We start from the raw sequence: 16,329 nt of genomic DNA on the forward strand, positions 1-16,329 counted from the left end.
GCAATGTGGATAGATTTGTGCATGGTCTGGCTGATCCCAGGTTGTACTGCTGCTCCTCACTGCTAGGAATTCTCTTGGAACCCTCTAGGATCATGGTGGGCAGAAGACAGAAGTAGGATACAAGGGCAGATGGGTGAAGAAGTGTCAGACTTTTTTTGTATTCCAACACGCCCAAACCACATGCACAGGGTACTTTCACACTAGCGTCATTAGAATCCGGCAAGCCGTATACAAACGGAAAGCTTTTTTATTTTTCTGGATCCGTTAGACTGCTCGCTGTCCATCAGATTTACAGTGCTATATATTTTTTTTCCATAACTCGGACAACCCCTTTAAGTAAAGACTCAATATGAGACGGTCTCCATGGCACTGCCCAGATGATAGGGGTCTAAATATGAGTTTATATGTTCTCCCCGTGTTTGTGTGGGTTTCTTCCATGTTCTTCAGTTTCCGCACTCCAAAGACATACTGATAGGAAATGTACCGTAGATTGTGAGCTCCACTGGAAACGGTGAGAGATGACAATGTGTATAAAGCGCTGCGGACTATGTCAGTGCTATAGAAGGGACTACTATAAAGAATCCCGGTGTACTATGCTTGAGCGTTGTCACTGCTGACGGTTCCATTACGGTTACCAGGTAATTGAGTGTTAACCTCTAATCAGTTCCAGACTGGGTTAACTTATAACGAGCCTGTTTACCGTTCTTCCCTTTTAATAGACGGGGAGATTTATGGCTGTGGCTTGTACTGTGGAATCGGTGGGAACATGGCAAAACGGAAGTGCACGTTTCTTGTAAACCCCCCAAAACTACTAAATGGTTGAATAATTGGAAACTCTTTTTCAGAAATGCATCCGGCCTGAATAGCCTGTGGACGCAGAGCGTTTCTCAGTTCATGCCGTCCTATGAAATCGGGCTGCTCTTAATCCATCTTCTTTGCGTTTCAGCAGTTCCTCTTTTATATAATACACGTCAATAATTATTTCTCTTTTTTCCTCTTTAGCAAACACCTACCTCTTCATGGTGCAAGCCCAAGGTATAATGCTAAGGGACAACGTACGAACCATTGGAAATATGCTTAGACAATATACCAATAAGAACAGTACACTGAATGGAACAGGTAAGACTTTCATATTCTTTGAATCCTGAAAATTCAGGGGTGACCGAGATTATTGGGAACGTTTCAGTAAAAGCAACATTTTGCCTAAAGACGCGCTGCAAATATGGTCCCAAGATCCTGTAATCCCTCTGTGTGTATGGCCTCAGATTATGGCTCCTGAAGAAATCGCTGTCTGTGACGATAAGGCTACACGCACACGACCGTGGTGTGTTTTGCGGTGCGCAAATTGCGGATCCGCACAACACGGATGGCGTCCGCGCGCGTTCCGCAATTTGCAGAACGCCACGGACAGCCTTTAATATAACTGCCTATTCTTGTCCGCAAAGCGCGGACAAGAATAGGACCTGTTATATTTTATTTTTGCGGGGCCACGGAACGGAGAAACGGATGCGGACAGCACACGGAAGTGAATGGGTCCGCATTAGAGCCGCCAAAACTGCTGCTCGGATGCAGACCAAAACAACGGCCATGTGCATGAGGCTTAAGCGAGGGGATTGCACAGACCTTTCCTCTTGACTTAGGCTACTTTCACGTTAGCGTTTTTTGCTGATCCGTCATGGATCTGCAAAAAATGCTTCCGTTACAATAATACAACCGCATGCATCCGTCATGAACGGATCCGGTTGTATTATGTCTTCTATAGTCATGAAGGATCCATCTTAAACACCATTGAAAGTCAATGGGGGACAGATCCGTTTTCTATTGTGTCAGAGAAAACGGATCCGTCCCCAATAACTTACATTGTGTGTCAGGGTCGGTCTTGCTCCGCACCATATCGCGGACAGAAAAACTCTGCTTGCTGCGTTTTTCTGTCAACTATGGGGGCGCAATTTTGGTGCATTCAGTTCAGTTTTGTCCCCATTGACAATGAATAGCGACAAAACTGCAGAGTTTTCTTCGGCTATTGACATCCTATGACTGATCTCAGTAGCGGAACTGAAAATGCTAATGTGAAAAGCCTTAGGGTCGCCTCTGCTGGGGATGTTGGGCTTTTTTTTTTTTTTACGCCCTTCTGATGTGATGTTTTGGTAGATGTACTGTTTTTGCACTTTACACTGGAACGACATGTACTGGCTTGATAGATTTTTACTGTTCTTTATTTCTTTTGTACCAATATCATGTACATCTTCCCATCTTGCTATTCTGTCCTCGCCTGCAGCCAGCTCTGCTGTTCCTTTCCTGGATTCATGCTTCTGAGGCTGGGGGGCTTAGGCAGTTTGAGTGAAGCCCTGCCATGCCTCCTTATGACATCACACTCCTTGCGTGCTCGTTCATGTGTCTCCTATGGCCACCACTTCTCTCCCGAATCCCTGGGCCGCGCTTGCCCAGAAGACATTTTTTTTTTTGCCACCCGGCCGTTCATTGCAGTCCTGAAGAGCTCACGCTGCCGCGCATGCGCAAACATTATTTCTTTAGTGCCGCATCTCATACAGAGCCGCACTGCATACAGGGCATGTGCGGCTCTGTATGAGAGGCGGCACTGAAGAAATAAGCCTTGTGCATGTGCGGCAGCATGCTCGTTCAGGAATGAAATGAGTGGCCGGCTGGGTGGAAATAGTGTCTTTTGCACAAGCGTGGCCCATGAATTCGGGAGGCGAGCGGTGGCCGTATCTATGGGATACCATATGACAACATTGAGGTAGGAGGGAAAGAATTTTATCAAGAAGGGTGGGAATTTGCCAATACAATATATTTACAAAAATGATCACTGGCACATCATTAACAGATTACACAGTGATCATTGTGATGGGAATACCCCTTTAAGTGGGTTGGTCTGGACCCTGACAGCTTATCATGGCTGGCGCTTCCTTATATCACTTTCCCTGTTTATTTGTACATGAGGGTCTTAAAGGGAATGGGTCATCAGAAAATGACCTATTGTTTAAATCACGTTTTTATGTTCAACATATTTTTAAAGAATTTTTGATTATTTTATTTTTAATTTTCCCTCTCAATATCTATGTTTAAACAAAAACCATAAAATTCAGCAGTTTTCGCACTGGCCACTAAGCCCATTAATAGACGCCACTTCTTGGTCTGTACAGATCACTTTACTGTAGTTATCTGCTTATCTGTCATTCTAATCCTGCCTGTAATGATATCACCTCTGTGTATAGATAAGACAGGATCCACCATTCACAATGGGTGAATGTAAGAGCTTTTCTACTCTTTCCTTTACCATGACCTCTGCACAGGTTACAGAGCATGCCTAGAAAACTCTCCCATAGAAGTCAATAAGGTCTCCTCCTGACCATTGTGTCTGTGGACCATGGGGCTGCCGTAAAGAAATTTTCTTAATGCCCCCTAAATGCTGTTAGGAACAGCGCAGGCAAGATGGCCGCCCCCATAATAATGTTCAGGAAATAGAATAAAAAAATCTGTAATAAGAAAATAAACTGAGTAACACACATTCTTTTTTTTCTAATATCTGGTTTTAACTGGCAGATACAATTTTTGGTGACACATTTCCTTTAACCTCTTAAGGACACATGACGTACCGGTACATCATGATGTCCTGGTACTTAAGGACACATGACGTACCGGTACGTCATGAATGGTTCCGATCACCGCCGCTCGGCGGGCGGTGATCGGAACCCGGTGCCTGCTCAAATCATTGAGCAGGCACCTGGGGCAAATGCGCCGGGGGGTCCTGTGACCCCCCCATGTCGGCGATCGCAGAAAACCGCAGGTCAATTCAGACCTGCGGTTTTCTGCGTTTCCGGGTTATTCGGGTCTCTGAAGACCCGATAACCCGGAACAGGATGGTGATGGTGGTGTGATTTCACTCCACCAATCACCATCCAGCGATCCTGAGTGGTGATGGTGACATCACCACTCAGGATCGCTTTCTGATTGGTCAGTGGGCGGTCCGGCGGCAGATTCAAAAGAGGCAGGCGCTCCTCTCCTCCTCCTTTTGTGTTCCGGAGCCGGAGGAGAGAGGAGCTGCCTGCACGTGTCTGCTGCCGCTGCCTGCACCCGATCTGTGCCCCCAGGACCCGATCTCTGCCACCAGCACCCCCCATCAGGTACATAGGGACAGCTAGGGAAAGTTTGGGTTAGGCAGGGAAAAAAAGGGAAAGTTAGTTTTTTTCACTTTTCATTGCATCACCCTAGTTAGGGTGTCTGGGGTCCACAGCACAGCTGTGTGACCCTAGACCCCCCAGGGGTGCTGCCACTTGCCCCCCCCCCCCCCCCCCCCCCCACTTTTTTGGGGTGCAGGATTTTTTTTTATTTTTTTTTTTTGTGTACGCTGACTGTGGCCGGCACTCTTAGTGTCCGGCCACTGTTAGCGCATCGCACACCCCACCGCTGATCAACTTCGGACGGTTGATCAGCGGTTTTGAATTTTTTTTTCCACATTTTTTGGCCTTTTTTTTAGTCAGTTTATTTTTTTATTTTTTTAGTTTTAGGGTGAGTTCGTGAACACCCGTGCCCCCACACACACGCACACAAAATAAAGAGTTACACACACGCACATATACACGCAGACACACACTCCCCTATGGCCCGCCGGACGTTCTCGGCCGAGGAGGCATACGCCCAGCTTGCCTCCGAATCCGAGAGTCCCAGTGAGGATGAGGATGACCCCACATTCCTGTTGTCATCCGCATCCTCCTCATCATCTAGCGATGATGATGAGCCCCCAAGGCGGCGGAGCAAGGGGACCGCCATGTTAGGGACCCTGTGGCCCAGCCTAGTACGAGCAGCTCTGGGGCTCGTACTGGTTTCCCGGCCCACCAGTTAAATCCACCGGAGCACCCTGCCGGTGAATTTGTCTGGTGTAGCCCAGAGCGATACGAGCCCGTGATTCCTGATTTTGTAGGCCAATCAGGAATCCAGATTTCCACAGTGGGCTACACTGAATATGACTTTTTTCGTCATTTTTTCAGTGACCCACTGGTAAATCTGATGGTGGAGCAGACGAATCTGTACGCCCAACAGTTCGTCGCTCAACACCCGGGCTCCTTTTTGGCCAGGCCCGGTGGCTGGACGCCGGTCAGTGCAGCCGAAATGAGGACATTTTGGGGCCTCGTGCTGCATATGGGCCTGGTCAAGAAACCCAGTGTCAGGCTGTACTGGAGTGGGGACGTCCTATACCAGACCCCACTTTACAGTACAGCCATGACACGCTCCCGGTTTGAGGCCATTCGGAAATGTCTGCATTATTCCGATAATGCAGCATGTCCCCCCCGAGGTGATCCTGCCCATGACCGTCTGTACAAGATACGGCCGGTCATCGATCACTTTGGGGCCAAATTCATGGAGGCCTATGTACCTGGAAGAGAGGTCGCGGTTGATGAGTCTCTCATTGCGTTCAAGGGGAGACTCATTTTCCGCCAGTATGTGCCCACCAAGCGAGCGAGGTATGGCGTGAAGCTATACAAAATTTGTGAGAGTACCTCAGGGTACACTTACAAATTTCGTATATACGAGGGGCGAGATTCCCGGATTCAACCCCCAGAATGTCCCCCCACTCTGGGTGTTACCGGAAAACTTGTGTGGGACCTTATGTTCCCACTGCTGGATAAGGGTTACCACCTTTACGTGGATAACTTTTATACCAGTATCCCCTTGTTCCAGTCCCTTGCCGCCAGATCCACGTTCGCTTGTGGGACCGTGCGGAAAAATCAACGCGGCCTCCCTGCCCTCCCCCTCCAGGTACCTATCCCCAGGGGTGAGACCCGTGCCCTTACCACTGGAAACCTGTTGCTGGTCAGGTATAAGGACAAGAGGGATGTCCTTATGCTGTCCACAATTCATGGTAACGGCATCACCCCTGTCCCTGTGCGAGGTACCGCGGCAACGGTCCTCAAGCCCGATTGTATCGTCGCCTACAATCGGTATATGGGAGGAGTTGATCTCTCTGATCAAGTCCTCAAGCCATATAACGCCATGCGCAAAACCCGGGCATGGTACAAAAAAGTTGCGGTCTACTTGGTGCAGGTTGCCATGTACAACTCTTTTGTACTATCCCGAAGCGCTGGCAGCACAGGGACATTCCTCCAATTCTATGAGGCAGTCCTCAAAGACCTGATCTTTTCGGACCGGGAAAGAGCAGGCCGGAGTACCTCGGGAACTGGAGGCGCCCGGATCGTCCCTGGCCAACACTTTCCAGGTGTGGTCCCCCATACTGGAAAGAAGGGACGAACCCAAAAAAGGTGCAGAGTGTGTCACAGGAGGGGGATACGGAAGGACACCACAACTCAATGTGACACGTGCCCCGATCATCCGGGCCTCTGCATTATTGGTTGCTTCAGGGAGTATCACACTTCCATGGAGTACTAAATTTATATCCCAATTTAGGACTGACATGGGATAAAAAAAAAAAGGGTTCTCAGACTTGAGACACCCAAAAAAACTATAATTTATTAAAAGTAGACATATTAGGTATCGCCGCGTCGGTAATAATCTCCTCTATAAAAATACCCCATGATCCAACCCCCCCAGATTAACACGGTCCAAAAAAAAAAAAAAAAGTGCAAAAAAAGATTTTTTTTTGTCACCAAACATAACAAAAAATTTAATAGCAAGCGATCAAAAAGTCATATAGCCCCCAAAATAGTGCCAGAAAAACCGTCCGCTCGTCCCGCAAAAAATGAGCCCCCACATAAGATAATCAGATAAAAAATAAATAAAAAAATGACACCTAGACTTTAGAGATACCAAAAAAATGTTTGGGTATCAAAAAGGATAATATAGTCAAAAACCTAAATAATTATAAAAAAAAGTAGACTTATTAGGTATCGCCGCGTCCGTAAGAATCTCCTCTATAAAAATATCCCATGACCCAACCCCCCAGATTAACACGGTTAAAAAAAAAAAATGAAAACGGTGCCAAAAACTCCATTTTTGGCACTTTTTCATTTCAATCCGTTTTTTTCGGTAACAAAACAAGGGTTAACAACCAAACAAAAGTTAATATTTATTACCCTGATACTGCAGTTTACAGAAATGCCATATTTGTGGTCGTAAACTGCTGTATCAGTAAAAGGGAGGCCGCAAAAGGAAAGGACCGACATGGTTTCTGGAAGGCCGATTTTGATGGCCTTTTTTATTGACACCATGTCCCTTTTGAAGCCCCCCTGATGCCCCCCTAGAGTAAAAACTCCCTAAAAGTGACCCCAATCTAAGAAACTACACCCCTCAAGGTATTCAAAACTGATTATACAAACTTTATTAACCCTTTAGGTGTTCCTCAACAGTTAATGGCAAATGGAGATGAAATTTCAGAATCTCAATTTTTGGTAACCTTGCCTCACAAAAATGTAATATAGAGCAACCAAAAATCATATGTACCCTAAAAATAGTCCCCCAAATAATGCCACCTTATCCCATAGTTTCCAAAATGGAAGATGTCCCACAAATTTGAGGTATCCCTGTTTAATGCATAAATACAGGACCTGACTTGGGCAAGGTTAATTTACCACTTTATTTACAGATGCCTATATAGGCAGTAGAACCTATCTTGGCCCAGGTACCAACTAATACTTTACTTTTATTGCAATATTTATTAAAATGTGTCACTAAATATACTTGTGAATCACAATTTGTGGAACCACAGACAAAAAGAACAAAAATAGCTATTAGGGTATTAAAAACACAGTCTACAATCCACTGTTAGAGATGATGGGTATAGTCATTTAGAGGCGATGTGCACAATCGCTCACTCCAAATGCTATAAAGGCAACTTATTGCCCTGCCACGTCTGTAGATATTGTTGACTACTGCTTGTCAACTATATGCGATTGTTAATTTGTTGCCCTATACTGGTAGTGGGGGACTTGTACCCTTGACCCACTACATAGATCAAATTGCTATTTAGCAGCTAACAGTTGTTACAGACGTTGGCAACACACTAATTGACTCCTGTGTGTGCGAACTCCTGGTATATATGACCTCCTGGCAATGCCAACCAGGTGACAGTAGTCCAACAGGCCACTGTTTATCTCTGCCAAGGCAGATGATTCTAAAGGCTGTAAAATCAACCTCTTGCCGTGCCACGTCTGTAAATGTTGATGTCTGCACGATCTAATAATCAGCTGGATCTAAATACCAAAATGTTTATTCCTGTGTTTGTGGTAAGGAACTTATTCCATCAACCCACTACAAGACTTGAGATCCTGTTTAGCAGATGACAATCATCACAGACGTTGGCTACAATGTTGTGACTCCTAAGTGTACAGCCTGCTGGTGGTGCCAGCCAGGTCACAGTAATCCAGCCGGACTACTATTTATCACTATCAGCAGGCTGTACACTTAGGAGACTAAGTCTCAGAAAACCCCTGAAAGATGTCCTGTGTCTGCTTGTATGATGGGTTTCCAGCAGTCTCGCCCATCCAGGTATAACATGGGCAGCTATTCATTTGAATGTCCGGCATATAAAAGTACATTTACCATCTGGAGGCTTTTTGGCGGGAAATATTTGGTTTGCGGTATAAGGAGCAGTGTTCACGATGAGACACCTTTTTTAGTTTGTTTGTCCTGCTGGTAACCCCCCCCCCCGGCCGCACTACTTCCCATCCCAACAGTTACCGGGTCCCCGCCTGTCTCCACTTCCTGTTCCTTCTAGACACACATGAAGGCTCAGCCAATCCCTGGCCGCTGTAGTGGTCATTTCCTGTGTGTTGAGAGGGACCAGGAAGTAGAGACCTGCATTGGAAGAACCGCCTTGAGGGATCAGTGTGGGAAGTATCAGTATCTAAAGCGTTTACCATAAACGCCGCTGGTGTATAAGGAATGTGGGAGGAGCAGCACTTGTAGTGTCGTCTTTTTATTATATGTATGTTACGGAGAGAATTGTGGTCATGCCTTTAAGGTCAAATTGCTTGCTCTGTGCCTTGTCATATAGATACATCCGGCTAAAACTGAACAGGGACCTGTCAGGACTCGTGTCCGGCGCGACCTGGGGAGTAAGAGAGAGTGCTATATCGGTTATTATAATAATAATAATAATAATAATAGTATTATATATTAAGCGCCCGACCTCGCTTAGTTCCTCATTCTGTGGTAATTTCACATGGGGAAAAATATTTGAATAGAAAAAAAGCTTGTCAAAAAGAAACTCATGAAATGCTTGATGTTCTTTAACAAGCCGTGAGAAGAAAGCCTCAAAGTTGTTGTCTCCTGAAGGCTTTTCTTGTCCATCCCCTCTCTGCGAAGTCCATTGGAGGTGCTAGTGAGTTAAATTTACTCGTAAGATGGTGCCTCCTTGGTCTCCACAATACTTTCCATTTACTGATTAAAGGGCATCTGTCAGCAGATTTGTACATATGACACTGGCTGACCTGTCACATGTGCTCTTGACGGCTGAAGGCGTCTGTGTTGGTCCCATGTTCAGTCCGCATGGCTGAGAAAAATTATGTTTTTAATATATGCAAATGAGTCTCTAGGAGCAACGGGGGTGTTGCCATTACACCTAGAGGCTCAGCTCTCTCTGCCACTGCCACACCCTCTGCTTTTTCATTGCCTTTAGGAGACATCAGGGCCAGGTGTGATGACATTGACACTGCCTGCAGAGGGCGCTGCAGTTGCATCTAGAGGCTCTGCTCTCTATGTAACTGCAATGCCCCCGTTGCTCCTAGGGGCTCATTTGCATATATATCAGCAATGCGGGCACATATGACCATGGGACCAACACAGACGCCTTCAGCTGAGGGATGCCCTTTAAGGCGTTTCATTGGTAATATAATTCTACCTAAGTTCTCTTTAGCACAAATAATAATTGGCTCATTTAATATTTAACAAAACTTTTAAATAAGTAATCTAACCGGAAAGCCTAGCAGTGTATAATGGTAACAGGGGGAACGTCACCTAAACGGCTTGTACAATGGCCTTTGTATTAGAGATGGCTGAATCGATGTGTCTCATCAGCAGGGCTCAGACCTCCCCGCGATAGAGATCATACTTACCTGGTCTAACAGTCCCTGTGCCGGCTGTTCAGCTGGGGCGGGGGGACGTGACTGCTGCAGCCAATCACATGCCGCAGCAGTGACATGCTCCCCTTGCGTCACGTGACCTTTTATCAAATAGGTATTACGGTTATGTAACGTTATCCTCTATCCACAGGATAGGCAATAACTATTAGATCGATGGGGGTCCTACCTCTGGGACTCCCACCAATTACGAGAACGGCAACCTCGTACCCTGTGGAGCCCCTGAAATGAATAGAGTGGCCATTCGCCTGCACACAGCTGCTCCATTTATTTCTATGGGAGTTCCAGGGATAGCAGAGTACAGCACTCTGCTATCCCTGGAACTCCCACAGAAATGTATGGGGGTCCCTGTTCTCGTGATCTGTGGACAGGGGGTAACTTTACATAACTGCAATAGTCCTTTAAGTGGAGGTCTATCCTGAGAATAGGCCACACTAGCTGATCGCCAATAGTCTACAGTGCCTGATGCGGACAGCTCTGTGTACTGCGCTCCTCGCAGCAGCATTTTCCCCATTCACTTCAATAGGAGCAGCACTGCATTGACGAGCTCAGGCTGCCACAAAGTAGATGGGCCTGTCTGATTCCTGCACTGTAGCTATTGCCAGATCGCTCGGTGTGTTGGACCCCTGCAGATCCGCTAGGGATGGCCTATGCTGAGGATAGGCCATCACCTAATTAAAAGGGTTGTCTCACTTCAGTAAGTTGCATTTATCATGTAGAGATAGTTAATTCAAGGCACTTATTAATGTATTGTTGTTGTCCATATTGCTTCCTTTGCTGGCTGGATTAATTTTCTATCACATTATACACTGCTCGTTTCCATGGTTACAGACCACCCTGCAGTCCATCAGTGGTGGCTGTGCTTGCACACTATAGGAAGTAGTGCCAGCCTCTCTGGTGGCCGGGACCATGGCAGCTCACATAGGCTGGTGCTTTTTCCTATAGTGTGCAAGCACGACCACCACTGATAGATTGCAGGATGGTCTGTAACCTGGAAACGAGCATTGTATAATGTGATAGAAAAATGAATCCAGCCAGCATAGGAAGCAATATGGACAATCACAATACATTAGTAAGTGGCTTGTGTTAACTGTCTCTACATGATATATGCAACTTATTGAAGTGAGACAACCCCTTTAAAGGTGAACAGCCAAAAATACTTAAAAATGTCTTGGTGCAGCTCTACCCTAATATCCTGGAGGCTTGGGAAGCCAAACCAGACCCAGGGGGGCCAAGGAGGGACCCTTTTCTATCCCAGCGCATTATACTGATTAAGTGAACTTTGGGCTGGGGTCACTTTACACACCAACAAAAAACGCCTCAATATTCAGCTTTCTACTGGAGTTTTCCCTGTTAGCGCTGAATGAACTTTGAGACTGTTCACCTCTGTCTTGGCCTCATGACACTTGACATCTTGTCAGTTGTTATTTCATGTTTAATGACTTCTTGATAAAAATAAAATTGTTATCAAGAACACATACAGGGCTTATAAAAGGTCTGCAGCCCCTTGGACTTTGTTCTGTTTTATAGTGTAATAAGATTGGCTCATTGGTTTAGGATAGCTACACCTTTTGACATGGAAAAAAACTTGATGTGTCTGTTCCTTGAACAGTTCACGTTGCACCCCTCTCTGTTGGCTGAGTTCTGCCTCGATGCCTTCTTCTCTGACATGCTTGCCCACCCAGGATTTGAGATTAGTGGGTGTTCCCCTGGAAGATGGGTCTACCATACCAGTGTCCCTCACTCAGCTAACAGGCTTCGTCAGGAGAATCCCCTGATGAAGCCTGTTGGCGAAACACGTTGGATGAGTGAGCGACACTGTTATGGTAGAAATACTTTTGGGCTTACCCATGGTCTTTAGTTTTAGTCTCATTGCTGGACAATTAAGACCTTTTTGTACTTGGGCCTATCTTTTGGTAGTAGACAGGTGTTGTTATAATACTATCTGGTGGTCCCTCACTTATTTGTTTCACCAATGTTTTGTGGTCTCTTTTTTATGCTTTTAATACAATGATGAAATAAATAATTTATTACTTTATGGTAATTTTGGATTATGAATGATTGTTGGGTATACATACTTTTGTTGTAGGAATGGTGTTTGATGTATGCGGCCCTTATAGGTCAGGTAATATAGGTATTTTATTGCATTACAAAGAAGCTATCACCAGTGTGTCGGACAATTTTTCTTTTAGTGGTTTTCACCACAGGCCGACCAGGGGGATAAGCGTCTGCTGCTTTTGGACATTTGTGTGAAATTATTAATCCATTAAAAACTGGTCTAGAAAGCGGTAGATTGACAAAATTTACTTCAGACTACCTATGTTGGAGTTCTGGGCTCCAGGTGATCTCTGGAAAGTCCTAATAAGCCCTTTTGACGAGGTTCCATACATGGTTCCACAAGCAGCTATATGATGCTTTCTTTGGGAAACCGAAAAGGAGTCCGCTTTGTGGATGCCATACATGCTGTGGTTTTGCTTGCCCATCCTGTCGTAGCAGAACTTCCCAATCACAGTGGCCTGGCCGAGAGGTGTGATGACATGAGGGGATGGGTGGCCGGGTAAACCTGGGCTGATATTCCTCTTGGCATATACCAAACAGTGGGCCTTTATCTTTGACTCATGGTGTGACTTTTCTTGATGGTATACCTATACTTCCAGCTTAAAGTATGATTTTTTTTTTTTTTTTTTATTGACTGCTCTATCAACTTGGATGGTCGGTGTATTCAGTAGGCTAGCGATCCGTTAAACCAGGTAGAACAGCTTTTTTCCAATGCGTCCTTTGTCCAGACATCATTGACCGTGTTGATAACAATGTTTCACCGTGGTTCTGGTCATTAATTTGAACGTCTTTTTCACCCACAGATTATCCAGATGGCACAAACTCTACAGACTTCACTTCACAGTCTACCATGTACCTACCGGAAAACTTCACAATCTCTCCACACCTTCCGTGCCCAGAGAAGCTGCCTTTTATGCGTATGTATCTAATCTCTCCGTGCATTGTAAGGGCCAGTTCACACTGGAAAAACCCTTCAATACAGCCTCCCATTCATTTCAGTGGAAAGCATCACATGCGTTATTCTCCAGAAGCAGCATGTCCTGTCTGGTGGTGAAATCCATTCTGAGTCTACCATTGAAATGAGTGGGAAGCGTCTGTGTCCGTGTGGTTTTTGGATGTACTGCAAAAGCCATGAGCTAAAAATGCAGGTTTGTATTTAAATAAACACCCACTGGTTAAAAAAAGTGTTGAAAAATTGCATTAAAAAACTGCAGAAAATATGCATGAAACAAAAAAACACGTGAGTGCCTTTTATCTTTTATTTACATACTTTCTGGGCCATAACTAAAATTGGTTTTGGGTCTAGACAACAACTTAAAGGGCTTCTGTCACCCCACTAAACATTTTTTTTTTTTTTTGTCGACTTATAATCCCTATACTGCGATTTATCCATACATAATGTGATTAATCATTTTGGTTCAGTAGATTTAGCTAAAAACGTACTTTTATAATATGTAAATTACCTGTCTACCAGCAAGTAGGGCGGCTACTTGCTGGTAGCAGCCGCATCCTCCATTCATAATGACGCCCCCTCCGCATGTTGATTGACAGGGCCAGGGAACGGGATCGTTCTCTGCTGGCCCTGTTTGCATTCAAAATCTGGCGCCTGCGCCGTACCTGTCTTCAATCGGCGCAGGCGCACTGAGAGCCGGACGCTCGCTCGGCCTCTCCATCCTCAATGCGCCTGCGCCGGGTGTAGATGTGACCTCATCGGTGTAGGCGCATTGGGGATGGAGCGGCCGGGGTGACAGAAGCCCTTTTAAGGAAGGCATCAAACCACACGAATGCACTGCCGTGGATCTGAGGCACTGCCGAGGGTCCATTAGTCCTTTTCTTGACAAAAAGAAGGAATCAAGTCGTCACACTGGCTCCTAAATCCTCCAGTATTTAGCCCATCCCTGCTCTAATCCTTTGTAAAACTGTTCTCCGTCATGAGCCGGACTTTTAAGAATTTTCCGGCCTCTAGAAATGACTGAATTTTGAGTTATTTTGTTAACTCCTGGTTTGTCCTTCTGTTCTTAAAGAGGACCTGTCACCGCTCCTGACATGCCTTTTTTAATACCTTCATGCATTTCCCATGTAATAACAGTTCTGGAACATCTATTCTTATGGCTCTATGTTGTGCCATTCCTTTATTATTTCTACTAGAAGTTATGGATGAATTGCTAGCAGTCTGCAGTAAGGGTACAGAGGGGAGGTAACCAGTTGGGGGGGGTGTACCTGCAGTGTCTTAAAATGGAAGCACTGATTTGATAGTCAGTCTGTGCAGGGACCTCCCCCCCAACTGGTTACCTCCCCTCTGTACCCTTACTGCAGACTGCTAGCAATTCATTCATAGCTTCTAGTAGACATAATAAAGGAATATGACAACATAGAGCCATAAGAATAGGCGCTCCAGAATTGTTGTTACACGGGGAATGCATGGACAGGGTTGTGGAAAAAAAAAAAAAAACTACTTGTTGAAGGACTAAAGCGATGGCTCGATCTACTTGTCCCTCATGACAATCTACTTGTCCTCATACAAAAATTTATTTCAAATCAAAACCATATTTCAATGCACCGCCACGCTTCCTCATGCAGGGAGGTGGCTGGCTTGCGTTCCAGTCTTTGTGGTGTGAAATGACTCTAAGTTTAGTCCTCGTTCACACCAGATGATTCTGTCCAGAATGCACTACATTGCGGCCGGCTCACTATGTTGTGGGGCAGGAGGGGGCGTGACCATTATTGAAGTAAATGGCACCGTAGCCACAGCCGCAGGCGATCGGATGCACGGGATCAGGAGGGGGCCGTAGTGGTCTGTTGAAGTGATTGGCACCATAACCATGCCCAACGGCTGCGATGCGATCGGCTGTACAGGATCGCAAGGCACAATTATGCCTGAGGTCCGGTTAAAATGCTGCTTGCTTTGGACTGGACTGCAGGCATAATGTGCCTTGCGAGCCTGTATAGCCGATCGCATCGCAGCCGTTGGGCATGGTTATGGTGCCAATCACTTCAACAGACCACTACGGCCCCCTCCTGCCCCACAATATAGTTAGCCGGCCGCGATGCGGTGCAGTGCATTCTGGACAGAATCGGGTCGGAACCCACTGCCTGGTGTGAACGAGGCCTTAATGTGATCACAGCAATTAGTTTAGTGCACACTCTTGCTCTTAGCACATTACTACCCGTACCTCTAGGTCAGGCATGTCCAAACTGCGGCCCTCCAGCTGTTGCAAAACTACAACTCCCAGCATGCCCTAATAGCTGTAAGCCTGCTCTAGGTGGTTTAGGCAAATTTAGCTGCTGATGTGGCATGGAAAGGACCCCCCCTCACCTTCCCAGTTTGACAACACCTGCAGAAAGGGGGTCCTCTAAGGGGCGCTGGCAGAGTTGAGTTCCATCAATGCCCCTGGCTCTGTCACTGCTTCTCCCGCCGAGCCGGAGCCGTGACAGGCCCTTTCATTGCTCCACCCCTCCAGCTCTGTCATTTCTTCTTCCCCACGCTGTCACTACACCCCACACCACCCAGCTCGTCTCCAATCCACTGCTCCGGTAAACAAAACCATCTCAGCCCTGCTACTTGCTCGCAGCAGGGCTAAGCTACTGAACAAACAACCTGACCCGATGCCCGGAACTGCATGTTCCGGGCGTCGGGCGATACAATTTCCACACCCCTGCATGGAGCTATTAAAACAGGAATGTGAGGAGTGGTGACAGGTCCTCTTTAAAGGAGCATTAGGGCTTCCGAATTACCTTCCCTTGTGGTCCTATGGAGGTTATATTTGTCTGCTCTAAAAACCCGGGCGTCTGCATTCCACTGCGGAAAACACAATTTCTCCATACGTTTCAATGCGAAATAACAGTCTGCAATGAAAACTGCACCAAAGTCCTAAAAATAAAGAAACCTAAACATACGGGCATGCGGATTTGTGTGTATTTTTCTGCTGTGTATGAAGGCGTGCTTACACCGACCTTCTTTATGAAATGGGTAGATGTGTTTCATATCAATTAACGGATCCGACCAGTGAGACCTCATTCGCTGCTCATTTACTGCATCTGAAGCCATAACTGCTAAATCCTATGCATTATGTCCAATATAAAGAGGATAATAAAAACTATTAACATTTAAGGGGTTAACTGACCATTTGTAACTGATGACCTATTCTCTGTATTCCCTCCGTTCCGCACCGCACTGTATATTCCGGATTGTGGACCCATTCACTTGACAACAGTGCCC

The 16,329-nt window shown here is 46.0% G+C and overlaps 1 protein-coding gene across 1 annotated transcript in view; it reads left to right on the forward strand.

Moving 5' to 3' along the window:
- Window positions 1-16,329, forward strand: part of B4GALT6 (beta-1,4-galactosyltransferase 6) — an 80,819-nt gene that overhangs the window by 37,566 nt on the left and 26,924 nt on the right. Inside the window, exons 2-3 of the mRNA XM_044294838.1 lie at window positions 1,003-1,119; window positions 12,914-13,027. Coding sequence (XP_044150773.1) covers window positions 1,003-1,119; window positions 12,914-13,027 — 231 coding nt within the window. The remainder of the gene's footprint in view (window positions 1-1,002; window positions 1,120-12,913; window positions 13,028-16,329) is intronic.

The sequence above is a fragment of the Bufo gargarizans genome, chromosome 5 (genome assembly GCF_014858855.1).
Source record: "Bufo gargarizans isolate SCDJY-AF-19 chromosome 5, ASM1485885v1, whole genome shotgun sequence".
NCBI classification, from domain to species: Eukaryota; Metazoa; Chordata; class Amphibia; order Anura; family Bufonidae; genus Bufo; species Bufo gargarizans.